At 37.2% G+C, this 23,477-nt stretch overlaps 1 protein-coding gene across 2 annotated transcripts in view; it reads left to right on the forward strand.

Annotated features, from left to right (window-relative positions):
* The first annotated feature begins 1,324 nt into the window (after positions 1–1,324).
* HEATR1 (HEAT repeat containing 1) overlaps positions 1,325–23,477 on the forward strand; it is a 43,321-nt gene continuing 21,168 nt past the window's right edge. Inside the window, exons 1-23 of one of the 2 annotated variants that reach the window (XM_087718056.1) lie at positions 1,325–1,494; positions 2,248–2,401; positions 3,477–3,693; positions 4,654–4,795; positions 5,583–5,684; positions 6,516–6,656; positions 7,123–7,334; positions 7,923–8,056; positions 8,747–8,855; positions 9,012–9,119; positions 11,368–11,485; positions 12,290–12,397; positions 13,868–13,963; positions 14,700–14,794; positions 15,741–15,952; positions 16,296–16,417; positions 17,469–17,672; positions 18,054–18,225; positions 18,453–18,601; positions 18,824–19,016; positions 19,667–19,839; positions 22,008–22,175; positions 22,958–23,197. In XM_087718056.1, the coding sequence (XP_087574182.1) occupies positions 2,260–2,401; positions 3,477–3,693; positions 4,654–4,795; positions 5,583–5,684; positions 6,516–6,656; positions 7,123–7,334; positions 7,923–8,056; positions 8,747–8,855; positions 9,012–9,119; positions 11,368–11,485; positions 12,290–12,397; positions 13,868–13,963; positions 14,700–14,794; positions 15,741–15,952; positions 16,296–16,417; positions 17,469–17,672; positions 18,054–18,225; positions 18,453–18,601; positions 18,824–19,016; positions 19,667–19,839; positions 22,008–22,175; positions 22,958–23,197 (3,357 nt within the window). In that variant the 5' untranslated portion in view covers positions 1,325–1,494; positions 2,248–2,259. Of the gene's footprint in view, positions 1,495–1,629; positions 1,756–2,247; positions 2,402–3,476; positions 3,694–4,653; positions 4,796–5,582; positions 5,685–6,515; positions 6,657–7,122; positions 7,335–7,922; positions 8,057–8,746; positions 8,856–9,011; positions 9,120–11,367; positions 11,486–12,289; positions 12,398–13,867; positions 13,964–14,699; positions 14,795–15,740; positions 15,953–16,295; positions 16,418–17,468; positions 17,673–18,053; positions 18,226–18,452; positions 18,602–18,823; positions 19,017–19,666; positions 19,840–22,007; positions 22,176–22,957; positions 23,198–23,477 lie in introns of those variants that run through there. The other variant, XM_087718057.1, reaches the window with a different exon arrangement.

Here is a 23,477-nt window from a genome sequence, read left to right on the forward strand (position 1 = left end):
AGAAAAAGAAGAAGGGAGAGAGAAAAGAGGGAAGGAGGTAGGAAGAGAAGGGGAAGAGGGAAAGAGCAGAAAGGTAAAGAGAATGAAGTTGATAGGCAAGAGGAAGGAGGAAGGAAGGAAGGAAGAAAGAAAAAGGGAGAGAGAGGCAAGAGGAAGGAGGAAGGAAGGAAGAAAGAAAAAGGGAGAGAGAGGCAAGAGGAAGGAGGAAGGAAGGAAGAAAGAAAAAGGGAGAGAGAGGAAAGAAGAAAAGATGGAACTAGAAAGGAAAGAAGGGAGGGAGGAAAGGGGAAGACAGGGAAAGAGCAGAAAGACAGAGAAGGTGAAGGTAGATAGGCAGAAGGAAGGAAGAAGGAAGAAATAGGAAGGAGGGAAGGAGAAAGGATGGAAGGAGGAAGGAACAGAAGCGAAGGGGAAGAGAGATAGAAAGAGCAGAAAGACAGAGAAGGTAGATAGGCAAAAGAAAGGAAGCTGAAAGAATGGAAGGAGGAAGGAAGAGAAAAAGAGGAAGGGAGTGAGTGAGGAAAGAGAGGATGGAAGGAGAAAGGAAGGAAGAGAGGGAAAGAGCAGAAGACGGATAAGGTGAAGGTAGATAAGCAAGAGGAATGAAGGAAGGAAGAAGTGAGGTGTCTCGAGGATGGGGAAAACGTTTAGTGACCAAAGTTACAATGGCATTGAAAAAAGTGACTGACCATTTTTCACCCTTAGCGACCGTTGCGACCATTTTTGCACACTTAGCGACCGTTGCAGCATTCTCATGGTCATGTGATCTAAATTTTGTTTGGCAACAGATTCGTATTTATGATGGTTTCAGTCCTGGGGTCATTAATCGCCTTTTGTGAGCTTTTGACAAAATATAAATTTTTAAATCAAGCCCCCCCCCTCCCCCCCCTCCCGTCAATGGTGTCCCTCTTTACCAATCTGAAAATCTGATCACCTTAGTCTATGGAGATTCTCAGTCATTCAGGTCATGGCTGTCCCAAAGGTGTTTTTTCAAGAGGCACCTGGACTTTCTGGTTTTTTCTTTGAAGATGTTGCGCTTCTCACCCAAGACGCTCCAGAGCTGAAGAAGCTTCTTGCATGAGAAGCGAAACATCTTCAAAGAAAGAGAAAAAAAAAGTCCAGTTGCCTCTTGAGAAAAAAAAAAGACACCTTTGGTCCAATGCCCAGAGGGGGCAGCCGAGAGCAGCGATCGAAGAAAGGAAGCCGTGGCAGACGGACGCTATCTGTTTCTAACCGCACCGCGGCGGAAATGCTCGTGCTTGGCTTATGCTTCCGGGTCAAGGGGGAAATGTTTGGCCAGTCTACTACCCACGTGGGAAGAACTGGCGTGGATTTATCGTTAGCGGGAAGGATCGGAGATGTGCGCCGGCGGTTGATCGCGCATTTGGTAGATCCTAGATCCCCAGCTTCACACGTCTTCATACTTCCGGAACTGCTGCTTGGACTGGCAGCGGATTCACCCCCACCGTCTCTGCCTAGAGGTGGGCACACCAGGTAGATCTTTAATGCGCGATCCCTGAGAGAGTGGAAGCTGCATGGGTTTAGGATTGCGCTGCGCGGGCTCCCTACAAAGAATGGGCGTCAGATTTCCCGGTCTTTCTACAGAGACTGTCGGGTGGCTGAAAGATGAGGATTGGAGACTTGTCTGATTTCCACGAGGGACTGAGCTGAGTTTTGAATTTTGAACATAAGAGCGTGTTCTCGCTTCCTTGAATTGTGGTAGAGTGCTTGCGTATTACCCTACTATACAATCTAGTGAGTATAGATTGATACATTTTGGTATGCCCCATGTGACACGTTTGATGGTGGCTTAAGGTGGGCTGTGCTGTAGCGTGTCCATTGGTCTGGTTTGGTATTACGAATCAAGACAATTGGTTCATGTTGGGCAAATCATGCATAAGGCAATATGATGTAGGGCTGCCTTTCATTAGTATAGCCTTTACTATCATTGTACATCATGTATACAACAAAATTGGTTAGTAACCAAACATTGAATAAATTATGTCCATGGCTTTATTGCTACTCAAGTGGTATAAAAATTGCAGGTAAGTTGTTTTGGTAGATAATTCATCACGCTGGTGTTCTCTTTAGTGGTCACTTATGTTTCCCATCACCCTTCTCTATCACACCATTGGCTAGATATGATAAAAGTTTAAGACATCTTGAAGGGGCATCTGGTTAGGAAGATTGATTTAATACTTGTTGCATCTGTGGAATATTTTAATTGTTATTTTTTTTCCTCAACAGGAGTGTGAAACAATGACATCCCTTGCGCATCAGCTGAAGCGCCTTGCACTTCCTCAGAATGATCCCAGCCTCTTATCTAGAAGTGAAGCGGCTTCATTGCTCTTTGATTGTAAAGAAGCTGCCAGTATTGACAGAGAGACTTTTTTTGCAATAGGTAAGTGTGGCTTTAAAAACATGGCCAACTACAAGGATGATCTTGGTTGTCCAGCACTCTGTAAATTTGCCACTGATGCTTCCTTTCCCTGGCTGAAATAGTTAAAAGAAAAATAAATGATGCTGTTTTTGAATGTTTTAAAAATAGCATAAAATCACAGATTATTCTTTCTTTATGGTTAAATCAAGCACACAAATATAGTTACCAGGAATAAATAAATCATATGCACGCATATACACACCATGTACATGCTTGTCTTGATGAAAGCATTTGTGGACTTTTGATAAAATTATTCATAAATTTCCTTTAAAGAAGAGTGAGACAAATTATCTCTTGAATTTCAAGCATTTTCCATTGTCATGATTAGAAGATTAAGTGGGGTTCTTTAAATTTAATCTTGTTTATAATCCAAACAACGTAACAATATTAAAGAAATTACATTCTCATGGATTATTATTATTCTGCTACCCACAGAAGAAAAATAAAACGGTTACAATAGCTTATGTTATTAATGTAAGTAAGTATGTGCAACATACTTTATACTCTTTTAATACTATCACTAATGTAAATCTTTTTTTTCTGTGTAATTAGTTACTGTTAATTTTTGTGTAATTAGTTACTTAAGTCCTGCCAAGCATGCTTCATATATCTGAAGAGTATATTCAATAATATTGTATTCTGTAAATAGTTCATAATAAATTTGTGGTCTACAAATGATTGAAAAATGCTTGGTTTTCAGAGAAGATGAGTAACATGTAGTAAGTTTAATAAATGAGTTAATGTTTAATGTATGAGCTAAACATAGATAAGTTCTTAGTAAATTTAAATTATTAATTGAGTATAATAGTAGTTTGGATAGCTCTGTAATGGTTCTGTGTTTTGATAATTAAAATAGGAACTGATTTGTAAGCTTGGTTATGTCAGCCTTCTTTAAGTTTATGCGTTAGAATTACTGTTTGTCATCCACACAACTTCATTTTCAAGAAAGTCAGAATAAAAAAAAATTATATTGTCTGCACTACCTTTAAAAAACCCCTCTATTAATTGGTAAAATTATTTCTGACAACTTTCACAGGGTGCACTGGCTTGGAAGAGCTGATTGGGATTGACCCGTCCTTTCAGATATTTGAGACAACACTTTTCAGTCAAATATCTAAAGGTTTGGAACGCAGTGTCCAAACTAAAGCAATAAACCAGCAACTCGATGAAAATATTTCATTGTTCCTGATTCACTTGTCTCCATATTTCATGCTTAAGCCTGCACAGAAATGTCTTGAGTGGCTGATTCACAGGTAATTCATTCATACGTCTCTGATATCTTACTGCTTGTTGTGTGGATGTCCTTAGATTCAAGCCCCTCCAAGCATTCTTAGGATGTGTTACTTTATTAAATAATATTTGGAAGCACTGTACACAACTATTGTATATGGCACAGTTTTGGATTTAGTAATATTTCATCATGAGGGATAGTTAAGAATAGTATTTCCTTTCTCTATCAAATCAAACTGGTTCCAATGTATTTTTCTCTTTCTCGTGTTTTTCTTTTCTTTTCTAATCTTTCCCTTCCGTTTATTTAATTGAAATGTTCTTGCACATAATATACTCTGAATTTCTCACCAGTGACTACCTATCTTCCTAGTTTTAATTCTCACAGGACAAGTGGTGTCTCCTCCACTCACCAACTTTTCTCACTTCAAAAGATCAGCCAGAGCTCCAAAACTATTTTAAAGAGAAAAAGCAAAGATGAAAGTTTAGCAGTTTGGTACAGGTAGTCCTGTACTGAAATTACAACCATAATTGAGCCCAAAATTTATGTTGCTGAGAGCAAAAAGGGTTGTTAAGAGAGTTGTGACACATTTTACGTCTTGCCACATTTATTAAGTGAATTGCTGCAGTTGTTAAATTAATAACAAGGTTGTTAAGTGAATCTGGTTTCCCCATTGGCTTTGCTTGTCAGAAGATCACAAAAGGTGATCATATGACCCCAGGACACTGCAATTGTCATAAATGTGAGTCAGTTCTCAAGCATCTGAATATAAATCATGTGATCATGTGACCATAAGAATGCTGCAATGATCAAAAGTGTAATTGGTCATAAGTCATTTTTTTTCAATGCTGTTGTAACTTGAACAGTCTCTAAGCAAAGTATTGTAAGTTGAGAACTGCCTGCAGCATAGATTGTATCATATTACGCCCATAATTATCTGAAATGATAACTTCTTTATCTAATTCTCTGTATGTTCTGATTGTAGGTTTCATATTCATCTGTACAATCAAGACAGTTTGATTGGCTGTGTGTTGCCTTACCATGCGACAAAGCTGTTTGTGCGAGTTATCCAACTTTTAAAAATTAGCGACCCAACTCATAAATGGCACTGGTTGCATCCAATTCAGGTAAAGTAGTGGAAGATAATATAAGTCATCTGTATAATGCTGTCTATATCGCACAGAGTATTTCTGTGAAGCATTATTATTTGTGTATCTACCCTCTTTTCTGTATTTATTTTACTTAAATGCAAGGTATACTAGAACAAATCAATAAATTTAAAACCCATTGATTTGGATTATTCTTACAGTTTTTTGTTTTTCCTGATTTATTTTCTGCTTTATAACATCTTCTATGATTGTTAACTAGTCAATCAATAGTTTTCAAGTCAATAAAAAACATTTCAACTTTCTTGTGTTTCTAATTTGTGACTGAATTACTTATTAGTAATCACTACTGCATTTTAGCAGATTATAGCAGCATATATGCTGATACATACATGCTCTCTTTAAAATAAAATTTTATGGTAGTTATTTGAGATGAGTTACAATGAATATGTGAGCCACCCAGAGAGACCCAGTGATTGAATATGGCATGTGGAAAAAATAGCATTGGTTTTGAAAATATATGTGCTTAAATTAACTTTGAAGTTTTAAACTAAATACCACGAACTGGTTTTATCTCTGTTTTTAACATTGATTATCTAGTTCAGTTTAACAACTTCAATATATGGGGACTCCTAGAATTGTTCAACCAGCAGGCTGACTGGGGAATTCTGGGATTTGAAGGCTGCACATCTTAAGTTGCTGAGGTTGAAGAACATCTATCTATTTATCTTTTCTCTTTTGGGCTCTCTCTCTCTATCTCTATCTCTATCTATATCTCTCTCTATCTCTATCTCTATCTCTCCCACAGAAACCAGGAGTCCCTCTTGCACGAGGAACTTTGATTACACACTGCCACAAAAATTTGGGTTTCATGGATTTCCTATGCAACTTAGTGACTAAATCTGTAAAGGTTGGTGAACGGTTCCTATGCATGGTTGGTGTGATAACCTGCTTCTCCCTCCCTCCCTCCCCACCCCTCAACCTTTAGTTAAATAGTTGAATACTAAAAATAAAAATAAATTAGGACACAGAAATTGATTGAATGCAATAGAAATTATTGCAACTAAGTTAACGTACTAAACAAAGCTATCCTGAAAATTATTAAACTGTCCAACTACAGATATGTTTAGCCACGCCAGCATGATTTCCCCCCCCCCAATGAGGTTATTTCTCTTTTGAATTCCTAACTTTAAATACAGAAATAACATTCTTTTATCAAACATGCAGTAATATTGCCTGTATGTATTCGTATTTCATTGGGTGCAGTTCTGTACTCCCCCCCCCCCAATGAAAAGCCTCACATATCACCTTGTACTTCTTATGGGAGCTACTTATCTCCCTTACCCATGTGATTGTTCATTAGATTTTTATCCTGCCTGTATAGGAGCACAAGGTGGCATTCATAGTGTATTCTCCTCCATTGCCCCATAGCAGTACCCTTTTTTTGGTAGATTGGCTGACAGATAATGCCTGGCCCAAGTCACCTAATGAACTTCCCCAGCTAAGGTAGACTATAACTTGCACTTTTTGTTCACCATTGTTCAACATTCACAATCATGTTCACCATTACACCACACTGGTGGAAGAACTCAGTGGGAATAGATAAAACATATTGTATTTATAAAAATGTGTGGTTTGATCGACCTTCCTTCCTGCCCCTCCCTCCCTTCCTTCTATCCCTCCTTCCCTTCCTATTATTTACACTATCCTTATCCCAAATGTATTTTTTTCTTTCCTCCAGGTCTTTTCACAATACCCAGAGAGTTCATCAGAGATGAGAGTCCTGCTGACTTTTTATGCTTCTACAGTTGTATCTGCTCTTGGGGCTGTAGCAAATGTCACAGACATTCTTGTCTCCAGATTGCTTCCATATATCCAAAAGGTACCTGATCACTCAGCTGTCATTATACATTCTGCTTATAAGTTAAATAAAGTAAGACAATGCAATCAAGGTGTATTTCCCAATTTTGAACAGTTTAGCTACTCTCCTAGTCTATCCTAATTTGGCCTTTTGATCTATACCCAAGAGATTTTCAATAACGAATAAAGCAACAATAGATGTATTTCTGAAAATCCTGGGCCTTCCCCATTATCTAGTGCTATTTGTGTAGATCTAAATCAGGGGTATCAAACTCACGTTGTCAAGGCAGCATCACATGTCGTATTGGGACTTTTTTCCCTTTCACTAAACCAGGTGTGGGTGTGGCCAGCATGTGACTCATCCAGGCCATAGGCCGGGAGTTTGACATCCCTGATCTAAACCTTTTATGACATGCTGTGCTATATTCCTTTCAAAGCCCTCATACTTAAATCATCAAATATATTTTTACTCCTTTTCCTTACTACAGGGTTTGAAATCATCCTTGGTGGACTTCAGAGCTGCAACGTATATGATCATATGTCAGTTAACTGTGAGGGTGACAATGGAACAATCACTGGTTCGTTCCTTGATGTTGCTGATTAGTAAGACTTTGACCAAAACACACTCTCTTGTCAAAGACGGGCTTTGCTGCTTGATAGTTCTTCTACAGAGCCAGAAGGAAGAAGGACTTGGGAAAAAGTAAGGAAAATAAATGTTGGGGGGGGGGGTTGAGGGAGGGTTGCATGTGTTTTTCTGTCATCAGCAAGTGAAGTGTTTTTTTAAAAAAAATTCTATTTGGTGCAATTAGTTTGTTTTTCTGTGCTTGTATTTGCTTAAAACGCAATTGGTTTTCTCTATTAATGGGGTTTACAGATAAAATCAAAAGGTAAATTATGGATACATTTGAGTCTTAGCACTAAGGATATTTAATACAAAATTCAGCTTTTGATGTTCTTAACATGTATTTCATTATTGAACTTGTGGAAGCACTTTCACGTGTTATTTGTAAAGTTTATTCTAGAAACTCTTAAGGCATCTTGGGGTATTTGTGGAAGGATTCATTCCTTAACATCAGGGGTCTCCAACCTTGGCCACTTTAAGACTTGTGGACTTCAACTCCCAGAATTCCTCAGCCGCTGCTGAGGAATTCTGGGAGTTGAAGTCCACAAGTCTTAAAGTGGCCAAGGTTGGAGACCCCTGCTTAACATCATTTCTTATAAGAAACTCACGGACAGCTTTGCTGTTTGGGAGATCCTGTTAACTACTTTTACTGTGTTTTTTATGCAGGCCATATGTTCATCTGTGTAATGTACCCAATCTGATTGCCATTCTTCATGAAATCTCAGCAGTTCACGATGTCAGTCCAATTTTACATTATCTGCTGCCCCATCTAGTTCATTCAGCTATTTATGGAAAAGCAGGTATATTCATCTGTGCTCCATCTTTTCACTTATGCATCTCTTCCTTGTATACATAAAGCATATAAAATCCTGCATGACACGGAGAAGGAAGAGAAAAGGGCATTTTTCTCCATTTCTCAAAATACTGAAGACTGAAACTCAATGGAAGATTTAATATAAGCAGAAGTCTGTAGATAATTAACTTCAGGAATTTATTGCCATAGATGGTAATACAATGATGGCCACGAACTCAGATGGCTTTTTAAAAAATGGATAAATTCACAGAGGACAGGCTGGTTGAGGGCTACTTGTTTTGTAGATTCAGTGTTAATTACAAGTGGAAGAGTGCATCTTCAAAATATGAACTGCAGTTAAATGAGATGGTGTTAATGATAGGTCTCTGACTCCTGCTGATAAAAATTCCAGAGCTATCTGACTGGTAATTCTGGAATACAAAATGTTGGATGAGCCTTGGCTTGGTCCAACAGGAGTATTGTTGGGTTCTGCTAATGAGATTTTACTATTCCTTTTAAAAGCATGATTCTTTGAAAAGGTAAGAACAAAGTAAGGGGCATGTTAGCTTTATATCATCCAACCTCAGATAACACAGGAAAGAAAGAGTTACATTCTGCTATAATAAATGGGGTAAGGTTGAATCAGAAAGATTCAGTGGCAGTCATTATTTTCTTTATGGCGTCTACTTGTTTTCAGAGATGGAAGAAGGATCCAACACAATTGATAATCAAATCTACATTAAACATCTAGAAACTATACTTACAACTATACCGCTGGAAAAAGATTTGGATCATTTATTGGCTTGGTAAGCTACAGTCTTAATCTATGGTTTCATATCCCTGGTTTTCATGTCACAATTTAATTTGTCAGATATTAATTTTTCATATTCTTTGAAAAAGTTGTGAAAAACAATATTAGTTCTATGTAAAGAAATAATTGTTTCTCTTTTTTCCAATTTCAGTAAGTTTCTGGAGGATTATATTTCCTATGGTGTAAAGAATGGTTCTGAAATTAATAAAGCTGAAATTAATAAAGAAGTACTTCCTCTAATCAGACTTTTTGAAAGAAAGTAAGTAAACAAAATAAAACAGACATATGTATTTGATAAAGTCATAACATTGGTACTAGAATTAATGTGTGACTTTTTAATCTAGAAGTATAAATCTGTACTGTTTAGATTTTATTCCACACTCTTACTGGGGATGGAAATAAAGTATTTATACAAAGACTATATATATCAAAATTAACCTTTATTAAAGAAGATAATATTAAAAGAGATCAAAATAGAGGTGAAGCCAACCAATTAATGCTTTATTCCCAAGTCATTTCAGGCCTGTCCAGATGATACATACTGCTGCTTCAGCTTTCTTGGGTAAAACAGATTTTGCTCCATTGTGAAGAATGAACAGAATCTAGAAATAGAAAGTCAAATCTAGTCTGACCTCTCCAGCAAGTCTGTCACCACTTTGATCCCTGAGAGCAAAGCCAAAGTCACATTGATTTCTCAGCGATTGTTTAAAAAAAATAATCTGCATGGTTTTTAATATTTTAATATGTTTTTCCTATTTCTTTTATAACATGTAAACTTCCCAAAGTCACCTTATAGGAAAGGTGGGTATCATAAAAATTTAATAAATAAAATAAATAAAATTTCTCAGCTCCTCAGATCACCCCATCAAGCCTCAACCAACCTTAGCTGTTACGCTGATCAAGGCCGATTAAAATAAAATAAAACTTCAGGGCAAGATGCAAGATAGTACTTTAGTCAAGTTGCCCAGGGGAATATGAAACACTCGACACAACTCAAAACCATAGCATTCTGTTCCACTTTCAAAGGAAATTTCAGTAGAATTCTTGCTCTGGTTTGAAGTGTTTTTGCACATCCAAGTGATCCACCCATTTCAAAGCCAACTTCAGAGGTAAATCAAGGTAGGCTATGGAGTTTGAGTTTCAGTCATCTTATTCAGAGGGGTAAAAAAATTACATTTGAGGCTTCTATTTACATTGTGAGCTACCTCACACCAATTTCAGTACTAGTCAGATGAAGGAACACATATAGAATGTTACTCTGCTGCTGAAAACCAGGTTCAGAACTATTGTATCCAGACTTCCATGTAAGGGTCCAATTATGGAACATAATATTTGGCCTACCTTTTTGCCTTTTTAGTGGATTATTGTTTAATTTATGGTTTCCTTCTTAATGTCACCCAAATTCTCAGAAACTGGGCTATGTAAATAAACATATAAACAAATGAGCAATACAATGAGAATTAGAAGGTAGGCTCAAATCCCTTATATTTTTCTTGAATTCATACAGCTTCTCATTTTTTATTTATTTAAAAATAAATAAATATCCTGATAGTAACTTCATAGTAACTTAACAACAAAAATTGAAAGAAATATTGCATACAAAATAGTTGAAAAAATTAAAACGCAAAATCAATATTAAAATACAAGAGGTGTCTTCTAGTAATAATTCCAAGTTAGCAAGTTAAAATTTATTTGGTACCAAACCATAACAATTATCAATAGCTTCACAGCTCTCCTAATCAGGAAGTTTTTAGAGCTTCAGAATTAGAGTGTCACACAGACTTCTAAGACAGGGGTTCCCAACCCACCAGTCTATGGACCAGTACCTCTGTGTGGCATGCCAGAAAGCAGGCAGACACAAAACCATGCTCCCTCCAGCCTGCAGAAAAACTTCTCTCCATGGAACTGGTCCCTGGTGCCCAGAAGGTTGGGAACCACTGATCTAAGGAATGAAGAAAGAAGGAACTGAATGTTGTGGTTTTTCCAGTTTCTATCAGGCACTTCTTTTTCTAGGTCAAACCTTTGCTTTTTGATCTCTTAAATCCATATAACTCTCTTCACTGAGTTTGTTTTTATTAATAGTCTGAAAGCAGCTTTATCTTTCCTGAAATATGTAATGAAAGTTCCCTGAGAACAAAAATTAGCAGTTTGGCATTTTCAAGATTTCCAAAAATATTCTCAACGGCTTTCTCTGGCTGCTGAGAACTTCTACAAGAAAACCAACTTCTTGCACAGTGTTGGTAATCTTGTACCAAATATGTAATTGTTTATTTTTAATCCCATCTTTAGTCTTTTCACAAATGACTCAAGACATTTATTTATAAGTCTTAGGGATTTGTGTACACAAAATGTATTTATTCATCAAATTTATGTGGCCAGCCATCTCATGAAAAAGTGACTCTGGGTAGCATATACCAGACATAAAACAAGTCTTTGAAATAATATATAAAGAAGCATGCTTGGTTTTCCTAGAGTTCCATATGGATTCTTTTCTTTGCCTACCGCAGGTACTCTAGAACGCTAGATTTGGTACTGGAGAAATATCTGAAGAACATCAGAGATCAGAAGGAGCAAGATCTTTTCCACCAATTCATTTCTCTTTCAGTGAGCGGTGGTAAATACCAGGTAAGTCAATCCTAAGACTAATAATTAAGATTTCTTCTTTTTAATTTGTTGACACTTCGGCATTAAGACCAGTTAGAGCATTTCCTAAAATAATTTAATCATGGACTTTTCTCTTAACAGTATTGACAAAAAAATGACCTTGTGATACATTTACTGCCATTCTTAACAGTTAGAACAACAGTTTGTTGTCGAGATGTGATAATGTGAACTTTTTTTAAAAAAAGTAATACCATCTAATCTGCATCCAATGGCTATAAAAAGACTGCTCTTAACGGCATATAAATCACTGATAGACAAAGTTACCGCCAAAAGTTTATCAAGAATTGCCACACCTTCAAGTTGGCATGCTTGAATAAGTACTCTGTAATCTAGTATCAGGTTTCAGCATTTTAGCATATTTTCCCCTTTATGTATGAATTGGAAAAGAAAGTTTTAAAAAAACCAAAGCAATACATGGTCCATAAATCACCTTAAAATAGTTAAAACAACTTTTCCTGACATCTTTTGAAGTGATTAATTATAGTTCCTGATTCATTTAAGGGAAATTCTATTTAATGGCTTTATCCTGGCTTGTATGCAGCCCGACCCCATGTAAAGTGAAAGAGCATAATAAAAAATATAAACTGGCAGCAAATTATGGTACAGCTAAGCAGTGTACTTGCTATTTTCCCCCTGAAATATGTCTGTGTGTTGATATGTAGTTGCATGTTTATCTATAGAAAATGACTAAGAAATAAGCTCCTTGATCTTTCAGGGGAGCAGAAGTAGAACTGCAGCCTGATTGATTATACTTTGTATTCCTAGTTTCTAGAAGATTCAAATACCTCTCTGCTCCTTAGTTTGAATCATTCACAGCCAGCAGTGAGAGTCCTGGCTGTTCAACATTTGAAAGAAATAATTGAAACATCAAAGGTTGGTTGTCTTGTTTGGTTCTTAATTAAGGTTTTTTTTCTGAACGTTTAATATGCTTTCTAATCAGGAGGCCTCTGTTACTAGCAGTGAGAAAAATAGGGATATTGGCAGCAGGGTTGCCCAAGTTGCATACGTTTTGAGGGCCACACCAGGTTTTGGAAGTCATATCAAGGACTGCACTTTGGTAAAGCCAAGTCATATTTTCAGATGTTTTTGTCAGATTTTTTAAAGAGTAAAATAGATACCTTTCAAAGCAAGTGTAAGATTTATAATTTTCATTTTGCCCCTATGCACTCTGGAGGAACTCTTGAAGCCATATATGGCCTCCAAGTTGTCGTTTTTGTATCTCTTCTTTAAAGTAATCCAAAGCAAATTCTCAATCCTTTTCTGTCGAATCTAAACTGTACATTCCATTACATAGCTTGTACAGCATTGTTAAATTTCCACTGACTTCATGTTGACTAAATAAAAGATGTGGCGAAGTTCTACCTAATGAACCCAAACAAATCAGAACTCTGAGACTGGAACCTTCCTCAAAGGACTTATTTATTGGGTACATCATATTGGCATGATGAAATGTAAAACCAACTCTAAATATTCCTCACAATTTCAGTATAATTAAAATGATTCCCTCCCCAAATGTCACCAGTCACATTGTCTAATTAAGTTAATTGATGGGAATCTTAGGTACTCCCCCTCCTCCTTCATCTGACACCTGTGGAGATGACCTTGGTTCCCACAAGATATTTCTGTGTTGTGCCCTTTAAGACATTCAGGACTCTTCTCTACCCCCTGCACACTGTGTGCCAACTGAGAAATAAAAAAATAGCTTTGGATGGGTTTGGTTGACAAGATGATCTTTTATAAACTTGAACAATAATTAGAGTAGGTCACTACTACAAATGTGGTAATGTCAGAAAAACCTTTGTACTCATTTGTACTCTCCAGTTATTGTGCGCTGTATATAATGTATATCTACAAAAGTAGAAATGGGAATCTAGGACAATTTTCAGCTATCATGTATAAGAAGGATTGACATTACCTTATTTTATTTATTTTTATCCTGTCTTCATTATTTTAAAAAAAATAACTTGAAGTGGTGAACATACCTAATACTCTCTCCTCCTATTTTCCACACAACAACAACCCTATGAGGTAGGTCAGGCTGTGGACGAGAGTGACTGACCCAAAGTCACCCAGCCAGCTTTCATGCTTAAGATCAAATTAAAACTCGAGGTCTCCTGGTTTCTAGCCTGATGTCTTAACCACTATACCAACTAGTTTATAAATGGTTCAGCCATAATTCTTATGATTCCCAGATTCATAACTTAATGCAATGGGTGGTGATGATGATGATTTAAATAGTTTTATGTGTAAACAAGTTGGATTTTTCCCAGAGATGCTGAATTCATGATATTACATTTTTAATACCTTTTTAATGTTCATTTCCTTCATGATTTTTATTTTTAGGAGGGCTTTGATGACTCTTTCATACAAGAAGCAATTGTAGCACGACTCAAAGATGATAATTTAGATGTGGTTATGTCATCTCTACATACACTAGATGTAAGTGTTGATCCATTGGAAGGCCAAAAATAAGTGGTACTTTGAATGAATTTCTTCCAGAAGCTTCAGGGATAGCATTCCCTCCCATTTTATCCCTCTAAAAGTGAGATAGATTGACTGTGATAGTGTCCATTGAGTTTCCATTGCTGAATCTATGTCTAGTAATATTGCAATATTTTGACTACTGCACCACCGTGACGGGACACCCATCTCTAAAAAAGAATTACTAGGGTCTATCTATAATAAAATGATAGCATGTTAAAGCAGATTCCCTGCTTCTCTTCTCTGGCTGAAATTCTGTATTCTCTTACTTGGGAATAAATCCAATTGCAGTCAGAGGGAAATTGGATATGTAGAGTAGTGCTTTAAATTAGTACTGCCTGAGACAAAATCTGAGGAGAGAAAACTTGAAACCAACAGAACAGATAAGACATTTAACTTATTCTGGATAAGCAGGTTAGTTTCAATTTTACAGAGCTATAACTCTATCATCAAAGTAAGATTTTTCTAAGGGACAGAAAAATCCTTAAGGCACACAAAATCTAAAAGAGAGAGCAGAATCACTAAATCTGTTTTGATGCTAGATTCATTTATGTTATATTTTAAAAATACTTTATTTTTTTAAAATACACATATTGTGAACATTTTTGGATAGGATTCTGTATTACATTGCTCTATGTGTTCTATGCAATTTTGTGCATACAATAACCACATTATTTCTTAAATTTTATTCTAGAGTGCCTTGGTTCATTTGAATATATTTAGTGAACAAATTGGACTCAGTCTATTGTCTCTGTTTGAAAGAGCTGATCTCTCAAAGGATAAAAAATGGTAAGTGATAATTTTTACATCTTTCTGTCTCAATTTTATATTTATACCGTATTTTTTGGAGTATAAGACCCACCGGAGTATAAGACTCACCTTAATTTTGGGGGAGGAAATCAGGAATACTGTATATCTGCATTAATAAGTTCATTCATTAGATGTGCAGGAGATTTTGCAATGGTAAGCAGTTAGGTACATGATTCTTCCATATACTATGAACTGAGATTTGTGTTTTCGAGTAAAAGGTTGCCTAAAAAAATGTAAAACAAAATATGGTAATACAATGATTAAGAGATGCACTATTGAAAGAGGTAAGGTGGTACTAAACAATGGTGGTTCCCTTTGGCAGTTAATTTTAAACATCATGAAAGAACAACAAGTTAGTAGTTACTATTGCTGTCTTTGTGATGCCAGGGAAGGAGAAATATGTTAGATATACTATTCTGGGTTCCAATTTTAATAACAAGCTCCATCAGAGAGGGGAACCTTCTCTCTTTTTTCTCAAGCAGCACCATGGGGTAATAGAAATACGTTCTGTTGTTACAAAAGGTACAATCAAAACGTTTAAAGTGTGTTTTTTAAAGTGCAAATCAGTGGTTGGTTTGAGGCGATACGCCTCAGTACGGGCATACCGGAGCCTGCCCGGAACACCGGTACCGTTCCGGTATGGTGCTCCGGAGGGCCCACCTACCCGCCCAAGCTCCTTACCGATCTTTAAGTCTTCTGCGCTTCTGCGCACAGCATGTACAGCACCTGTGTGATGCTCCACTTAATAACGAGCGTCGCGGAGGTGCTAAGATGCATGCATGCACTGCACGTATCCATATGGACACCGCCTGGCCCATTCCAACAGTACCTGTTGGAATGGGATCCAGAATCCACCACTGGTGCAAATCTTGGTTATGGAGGTGTAAGCTAAACATATCCATTCCTCTTTCTTTGTACTTGCTAGGTGCAAAATCCTAGAAACAATACTATGCCTTTTAATGAAAGTAGATAATATTAAGGATAATAAAGATCTCTTCAATCAATTAGTCCTACATCTGCTACCTTTTCTGGTCATAACCAACAAAGATTTAGAATCTGCTGAAGGGAGAGTGGCAATTTGCATAACAGAGTCTGGTCTTTGTTCTCTTCATCCTTTGTTGAAAGGTTGGCCACAAGGTAAGTAATTGAATTCTTTCTGAAGCAGAGGTGGGGGACGATGGCACTTTTATGACTTGTGGACGTCAACTAATATTATGAGTAATATTATTGATATTCTTCAAAACTATATTTCCACGTTTTAGGCAACTTTTTAATACATAGTTATTCTATGGTATCATTTTTGTTGTGTATAAGTAAAAGGGTGCCCTCCATTTTTTTCACCATGAATGAATTTTAAAATCAAAGTGCATATTCTTTTGAAACCTTTCCCTCTCTGTAGCCATCAGTGGTTTCAAAAGGTTTAACCAATCTCCCGCTTTGTTTCCCATTCTGTATTTATGTTTTTATCATCCTGAAATAGTTTTCCAAGAGGTGACTAAGTCATCTAAATCAGGAGACGTACTAGGTACATCTAACGCCAAACTGCTGGACCTCTTGTCCAAGAACCTGATTGCAGAAGATTCTTCCTTCATGTCAGAAATGGTATGTGTGGAGTTTACATGTCCTGCTTATAGAATTCTCAGATCACTGGGTTTAAAGATAGTTTGACATAAGTAACATAGCAATAAAACACAGCTCCTGTATGTGTTCTTTTACATCATGTTGGAGAATATTTCAAATGTTGACACCCCAATTTAATAAGAAATGTTGAATTTTCATATTTCATTGATGCAAAAGAACATGCAAAATGAGTACACATGACCAAACCTTGAATCAGCTGGTTTAGTACGTTCTTAAAGTAGCATCTCTGAGATACTCATAATCCAGCCAAGCTATAATCCTGCATCTCTAATGGAAAAGAAACTTGAAGAACTGAACAGGTTTCTCTGCAAAGCATATGCTCAGGTGATTTGAACCTCGCTGCCTTTTCCCCTGTAAGATGTTTGTGGAAGTCTTCTAAGCAGGCCATGGTACAATTACGGCAAATCTTCTCACCCATCTCCCCCCAACAACTATTGTTTAGAACAGTCCTTTGTTGATTTCAACCATTTAATTATATAGTCTTGAGATGGAAGGGTAGAGAGGATTATTTTAAGCAAGTAGTTCATTTGTGCTGAAAACAAGCTCTCCTCTCTGAACATTTCCTTTTCTAGATAAAGTTCTCTCTAAGGGAGATGGGTGATTTAGAAGTGAGAAAAGGGGAAAAATATAGAGTGCTTTGTTAAACTTTTGGACTAGAGTTTCCCATAATGGGGAAATTGTTGTTGTTTTGTAGCAGAACACATTTCAAGATTAACTTTCAGATTCTTTGGTATCCCTAAAGAGACCCATGCTCAAAACATAAGAAAGGGGCTGTTTGCCAAAATAGAGAGTATTGAATTACATTATCCTACAATCTAACCTGGCAGACAACAGCTTTGCATACTGACCATGTAGTCTATATTTTCATATAGTGTATTTAAAAATAAAGACACAGAAAAGCAAAATGTTTGCAGAATGTTAGGCAGTTGTCAAAATAATCCATTTCTCAAAAGAATAATTCTCCTTGGAGGTGGAAGGTTTCATCAATCTTACTCTTGTGATTCTCCTTCAGGTGGAAGGTTTCATCAGTCTTATTGAAAAGGAATCTCTTACTGGAAAACAGAAGCTAACAGGCCACATTTTAAGTTTCGTCCTTGTCCAGTCGTGTTGTAGTTGCTCCCAAATGGGAGATCGTCATTTATTCCTGGCTTTAAGGATCTTCCATTTTTTGAGTAAAAAAATGGACAGATTTAAAGACAACTGCCCTTCAGAGGAGGTGAGAAATTTTAATATTGCAGCTTCAGTCAGAAGCACCCTTTTGACCCATTCAACTCTAGATTTGTGTATATACTGAGTTCACTTCCGCTGATTTAGGAGAGAGATTGCATGATACAAGTAGGGAACCCTGGCTCCTGCAATTTTCAAAACATGTTAAAGAGATGAGATGAAGTTAAAGGTCAGAAGGACAATTATAGAAAGTAGATTGTAGTGACAATCATTAAAAAAAAATAAGCAAGGGTACAGTAAGACTGGTGAGCTTCCTATACGTAGCAATTTATGGAAGATTAGGGGAAGCAGATATCTAAGGGCCAGGAAAGGTATTTGGTCCTCATGTTCCTTGACAATGCAATAGGTCAGAATTCTTTTTCATTTTCAGAACATTTCTACTGAGTTCCCATATGGGAATGAATCTTTCTGGGACCTGTTATCGACATATACAAACAAATTAAACATTCAGACCTCGGTTGATCTTGAAGATGCCATGCTGTTCATCATTTTGTTGAGAAGTTTTATTGAAGGCTTGGTCTCTCCAAATTCCTTTTTGAAAGGTATTTATTTTTTATTGCAGGAAAAGTGAGATTTGAAAAATTCACAATGTGGATGCTTTGCTTGTTTGAAGTAGTATTTGCTTATTTCTTGCAATTCTTAAACTTGATCCCAAAACTAATCAGTCTTTCTCAGTTTTAACCTGAAGAAAGCATTTGATCTGGTTTAGCTTAGTTTCAGAAAATGTTTTTGCTACAGTCCCTCATTGCCAAACTTTGCATTTCTACAGATGAGGTCTGGTGGAATCCTGAAATTTTAAATGCAGACAGTAAAGATTATTTGCACCTGCTGTTGGGACTGTTTGACATTGTTGTCCGTGGAGCAAGTGAGGGGTTCTGTGCTGGTCATTTTCGGGCAATGATGCGACTTCTGTTTGAGGTACGTTTTTCATACATAAACATAAATACGTCCAACAAGAGGAAATTATTATCTTGATTTAGGCAATTGTGAATAGCTTGTTGAAATTTTACAATGAGATTGCATTATGGGGTCCATTGAAGTGAAATGTGGGTGTGTCTCTTTTCAAAGCCACCAAATAAAAGGTAAATGGGCTTTCCAAAACGTATGTATGAATTGTTTCCCTTTTATCGTTATCTGAAGGTACATTTGAAAGGACCAGAGCATCAATTTAGATTTCTCTCCGTTATATGGACTTACAACTACAACTTGTGCAATCAGCTGAATTTTGTGATGGATGCTGTGCTGCAAACTCAGGCATTGTACATAGGATGTGTCATGCTCGAATCGCAACCCAAGCAGAAAAAAAGGCAATTGGTGTCAACTGCATCTCCAGGTACCTTGTGATGGCCTTTGGGATATTTCCCTCTAGTTATTGCAGCATTAATCAATTATGGGCTTTATAAGCTCTCCGGAGTAATTAGGGGGAAATTAGCACTAACTTCTTTCCTGTCTTTCCAGTTATCTACCCTTATAAGAAGTTTTAGATTATTTGGAATGAAGTTTACTTACATCTATTATTATATTGAATTGTGGAGGGTGGGAGGGAAGGAAGGACTATTTTCTCTTCAGGACTTTTGCATTCTATTTTCAGGTTATAATCAGACTTAAATAGAGGCTTTTAACCATCTTTTAACTTACAGACTCTTTGAAGTCTTTACTAACTACACTCACTTAACTCCAGAGATTGCTCATAAAAATAAATAACTGCACAGGTTTTTAATTTTGAGGCTTTTAGCTGTTTCAAAGGATTATAAAAGTTTGAATTAGAAAATAGAGAAGACCTTCTCAGTGGGCTCAGAATTTGCTAGCCTGAGAATCCAAATTCTTCTTGGTGGCTAGACAGAGTAGACAGATTGCTCCTCTCCAGTAAAACAATAAAGTTGTTTCTCGGGGTGGGAGTTTTCATTCTGCATAGTTAATAAATCTAAGTTTATTTGGAACTTGGTTAAAGTAATAACTCTTCTCCCTGCTTGCACTTTCCAGTAATTGTATCTCTCTTGATCAATTTGGGAAGTCCTGTAAGCGAAGTCCGAAGAGCTTCTCTCAAATGCCTTCATTCCTTAAGTGGAGTAGAAGAATCCATATTTCATCCTGTGCTTCAGAGTTTCACGAAGAAAGCTGAGGAAATAATGTCTGATTCAACTTACGTTACCCAGGTAAGCATAGAAGAAGGATGTTGCCTGCTTTGAATTTGCGATTCTGTATATTTGTGCCCTTCTGGTGAATCAGACACTCGGAGCTCTTCTCCTGGTCTGTTGGAGTCCACATCATTGAAGGAAGTGTTGGTCAGAGACTAGGAAGCATCTTCTCCTCAGGAGCCCATCTTCTACTTACTTTGAGGAGGTTGTAAATTATCATGACCTGTGGACCAAGGTGAACAAATTATTTTGCTTTGTTGGTCTTTCTTGCAAATGACCAGTGGGGAATTGGAGGCATCCTCACTTAGTATCTGATCAGTTTGTCTAGGTTAGCATTGTCAACAGTCTGATATTTTTGACAGGAGCTTTTTCAGCATTTTCAAAAGATATTAGAAATAGAATCAGAAAACTTTTATGCTGAGCATCCTTTCTTCCACTGATCCATGGCTTTCTTCTTCCCAGTTGTCTCTCTTGCATGAAGTTCTGCAATATTTCGTATCCAACTGAATGGGAGGCTAATCAGATAGGCTTGTGCTTTACTCTGCTTTTTTATTTTTTCAGGATTTCACATTTTTGTTTTGATTGTCTGGGAAAGGGTTATGAGAAAGCAGCTTTAGTATGGCTCCGGATATGCTTTCAAATGCAGAGTAATACCTCAAAGCTCTGGCTGCGGTTTAAGAATAATAATTGACAGCAGCAGAAGATGCCAAGACAGATACAAAGTAAAATACAGAGGTCTTGGCATGGGGCCACTCCTTTCTTAGCTATCCAGAAATTCATATCACTGTGCTAAAGACTGCTCACTTTAGGTGATATTTTTGTTTTATGGATATTTACAATACAATACAATAGCAGAGTTGGAAGGGACCTTGGAGGTCTTCTAGTCCAACCCCCTGCCTAGGCAGGAAACCCTATACCATTCCAGACAAATGGCTATCCAACATCTTCTTAAAGACTTCCAGTGTTGGAGCATTCACAGCTTCTGGAGGCAAGCTGTTCCACTGATTAATTGTTCTAGCTGTCAGGAAATTTCTCCTCAGTTCTAAGTTGCTTCTCTCCTTGATTAGTTTCCACCCATTTCTTCTTGTTCTGCCCTCAGGTGCCTTGGTGAATAGTTTGACTCTCTCTTCTTTGTGGCAACCCCTGAGATATTGGAACACTGCTATCATGTCTCCCCTAGTCCTTCTTTTCATTAAACTAGACATACCTAGTTCCTGCAACTGTTCTTCATATGTTTTAGTCTTCAGTCCCCTAATCCTCTTTGTTGCTCTTCTCTGCACTCTTTCTAGAGTCTCCACATCTTTTCTACATTGTGGTGACCAAAACTGAATGCAGTATTCCAAGTGTGGCCTTACCAAGGCATTATAAAGTGGTATTAACACTTCACGTGATCTTGATTCAATCCCTCTGTTTATGTAGCCTAGAACTGTGTTGGCTTTTTTGGCAGTTGCTGCACACTGCTGGCTCATATTTAAATGGTTGTCCACTAGGACTTCAAGATCCCTCTCACAGTTACTACTATTGAGCAAGGTACCACCTATACTGTACCTGTGCATTTCTTTTTTCTTGCCTAAATGTAGAACCTTACTCTTTTCACCATTGAATTTCGTTTTATTAGATAGTGCCCAATGTTCAGGTTTGTCAAGATCCTTCTGTAATGTTCTGGAGTGTTGGCTATCCCTGCCAGCTTGGCGTCATCTGCAAATTTGATGAGTTCCCCATTTATTCCCTCATCCAAATCATTGATGAAGATGTTGAAGACATCTTGGGGTACTCCACTGCATACTTCCCTCCATGTAGATACAGTTCCATTGAGGACTTCACGTTGACTGCGGTTGGTCAGCCAGTTACGAATCCATCTGGTGGTGATGCTGTCCAACCCACATTCTTCTGCTTTATCTAGTAGTAGGTTATGGTCTACCTTATCAAATGCCTTACTGAAGTCTAGGTAAACTATATTGATGGCATTCCTCTGGTCCACTAATTTTGTCACTTTGTCAAAGAATGCAATAAGATTAGTCTGGCATATATATGCATAAAGGTTCATAGATAGCATGAAAATCCACATGCAGTAATTACGGTCCACTTTCAATTCCTTTGTCTTTCAACTACAAATAAAATAAATCAGTCAATCAACTACATTAATGATCTTTTGATGTCTTTTCCCCCTTTTGTTTCTATTCTAGGTTCTTGGTGATCTCTTTGGAGGAGAACCTACCCAACCGAAGCGAAAAGCCAAGCAACAGAAATTGTCAGAGGCATTGACGGCCTTACTTGAATGTGTCCAGGACTTTAGATGTCCTTCCTATATTGCAAGAAACCTGGTGAAAATTCTTCACGAAGTCAATGGCAGTGTAAGTGAAATACCTGATGTTAACACTGGGGAAATATCAGAGATCAAAACAGATTTTTGTGTTGTTTTTCTGCAGGGCGAGACCTTGTTTATATCTTAGTTTTGTTATATTAACAAAATGGAACTTTTTATCTCTCTCTTTATTTGAATAAGACTTAAAAATGCCAAGATATATAAAAGAGTTCCAAGTTGCCACTTGGTTATCCAGGCTGTTTGTTTGGCAACACATAATTTCTGCCCATTGGCCATGTTGTCTGGGGCTGGAAGAAGTTAAAACCCAGAATTTCTAGAAGGCATCACGTGGTATATACCTGCTGTAAAGGGAGGTCCTTCCAGCATTAAAAATAATCAGCTTATTAAAAAAGAATCAGCTGGCTGTCATCATATATACCAAGTCTGCAGAGATTCTTAGGCGATTCAAAGACTTGTCTTCAGATGATTTGCATGTCTAGTTTATTACTATTGGTTATATATGTGCTTGCATCATACACATTTAGAAATTTGGCTTTCTCTCCTGAAACATTGACTTGCTTCCAGAAGTTGTGGATGCTCCATCACTGAAGATTTTTAACATATTAAGAGAGCCATTTGTCTGAAATGGTAGAGGGTCTCTTGCTTGAGCAGGGGTTTAACTAGAAGACTTGCAAGGTCCTTTCCAACTCTGTTACTCTGTTAACACACACATACTACAAAACAAGTTTTATAAATATAGGTTGATTAAATTTTTGGCTGACTTTTTTTTTTCCAAAAAAAACCCCCATTTGTTGTGTGATTTTTTTTCAGGGGGTGCTTCTTAGCTTGCTGCCTCTCCTCGATCGGTTATTGGAGAAAGCTTCTGGTACAGGACAGATGTTGAGAGATGAAGCCCTTCTTTTGCACCTCGTTCTTGGGAAATACAATGAACACTCGTCAACACTCCTTTGCACAAATCAAGAGTGCCTACATCTGTTCATCAAAGCTTTGCATGCCTCACAAGAAGTGTACCAGGGCCTTCATCCTTTTCAGATTACAGCTCTTGGGCAGGTAAAATCTTGTATGAGTGATTTCATTAGAATCTTTCAGAGGGATTATTAGCCTAAGTCACCTTCTAGAGTACAAATGATTCTCTTCTATTTGCCACTAAAGTTCTTCCAATTGCTTTCTAAGGAGAGAGCTGATAATTAGGTTTTGCTCCAATTTCCTTTTTTCCCCTCCTGGTTCCTTGTACACCACAATTCTACTAAGAAAGAAAATAACAGAAAATCTGCTTCCAGCAGGAGGCAAATAAAGTTCTTTTTTGCTGAAGAAGGATCCTTTTGATACA

This window comes from Thamnophis sirtalis, unplaced genomic scaffold (assembly GCF_051295495.1).
Source record: "Thamnophis sirtalis isolate CommonGarterSnake01/CBP01778 unplaced genomic scaffold, rThaSir2_p1.2 scaffold_6, whole genome shotgun sequence".
Taxonomy (NCBI): domain Eukaryota; kingdom Metazoa; phylum Chordata; class Lepidosauria; order Squamata; family Natricidae; genus Thamnophis; species Thamnophis sirtalis.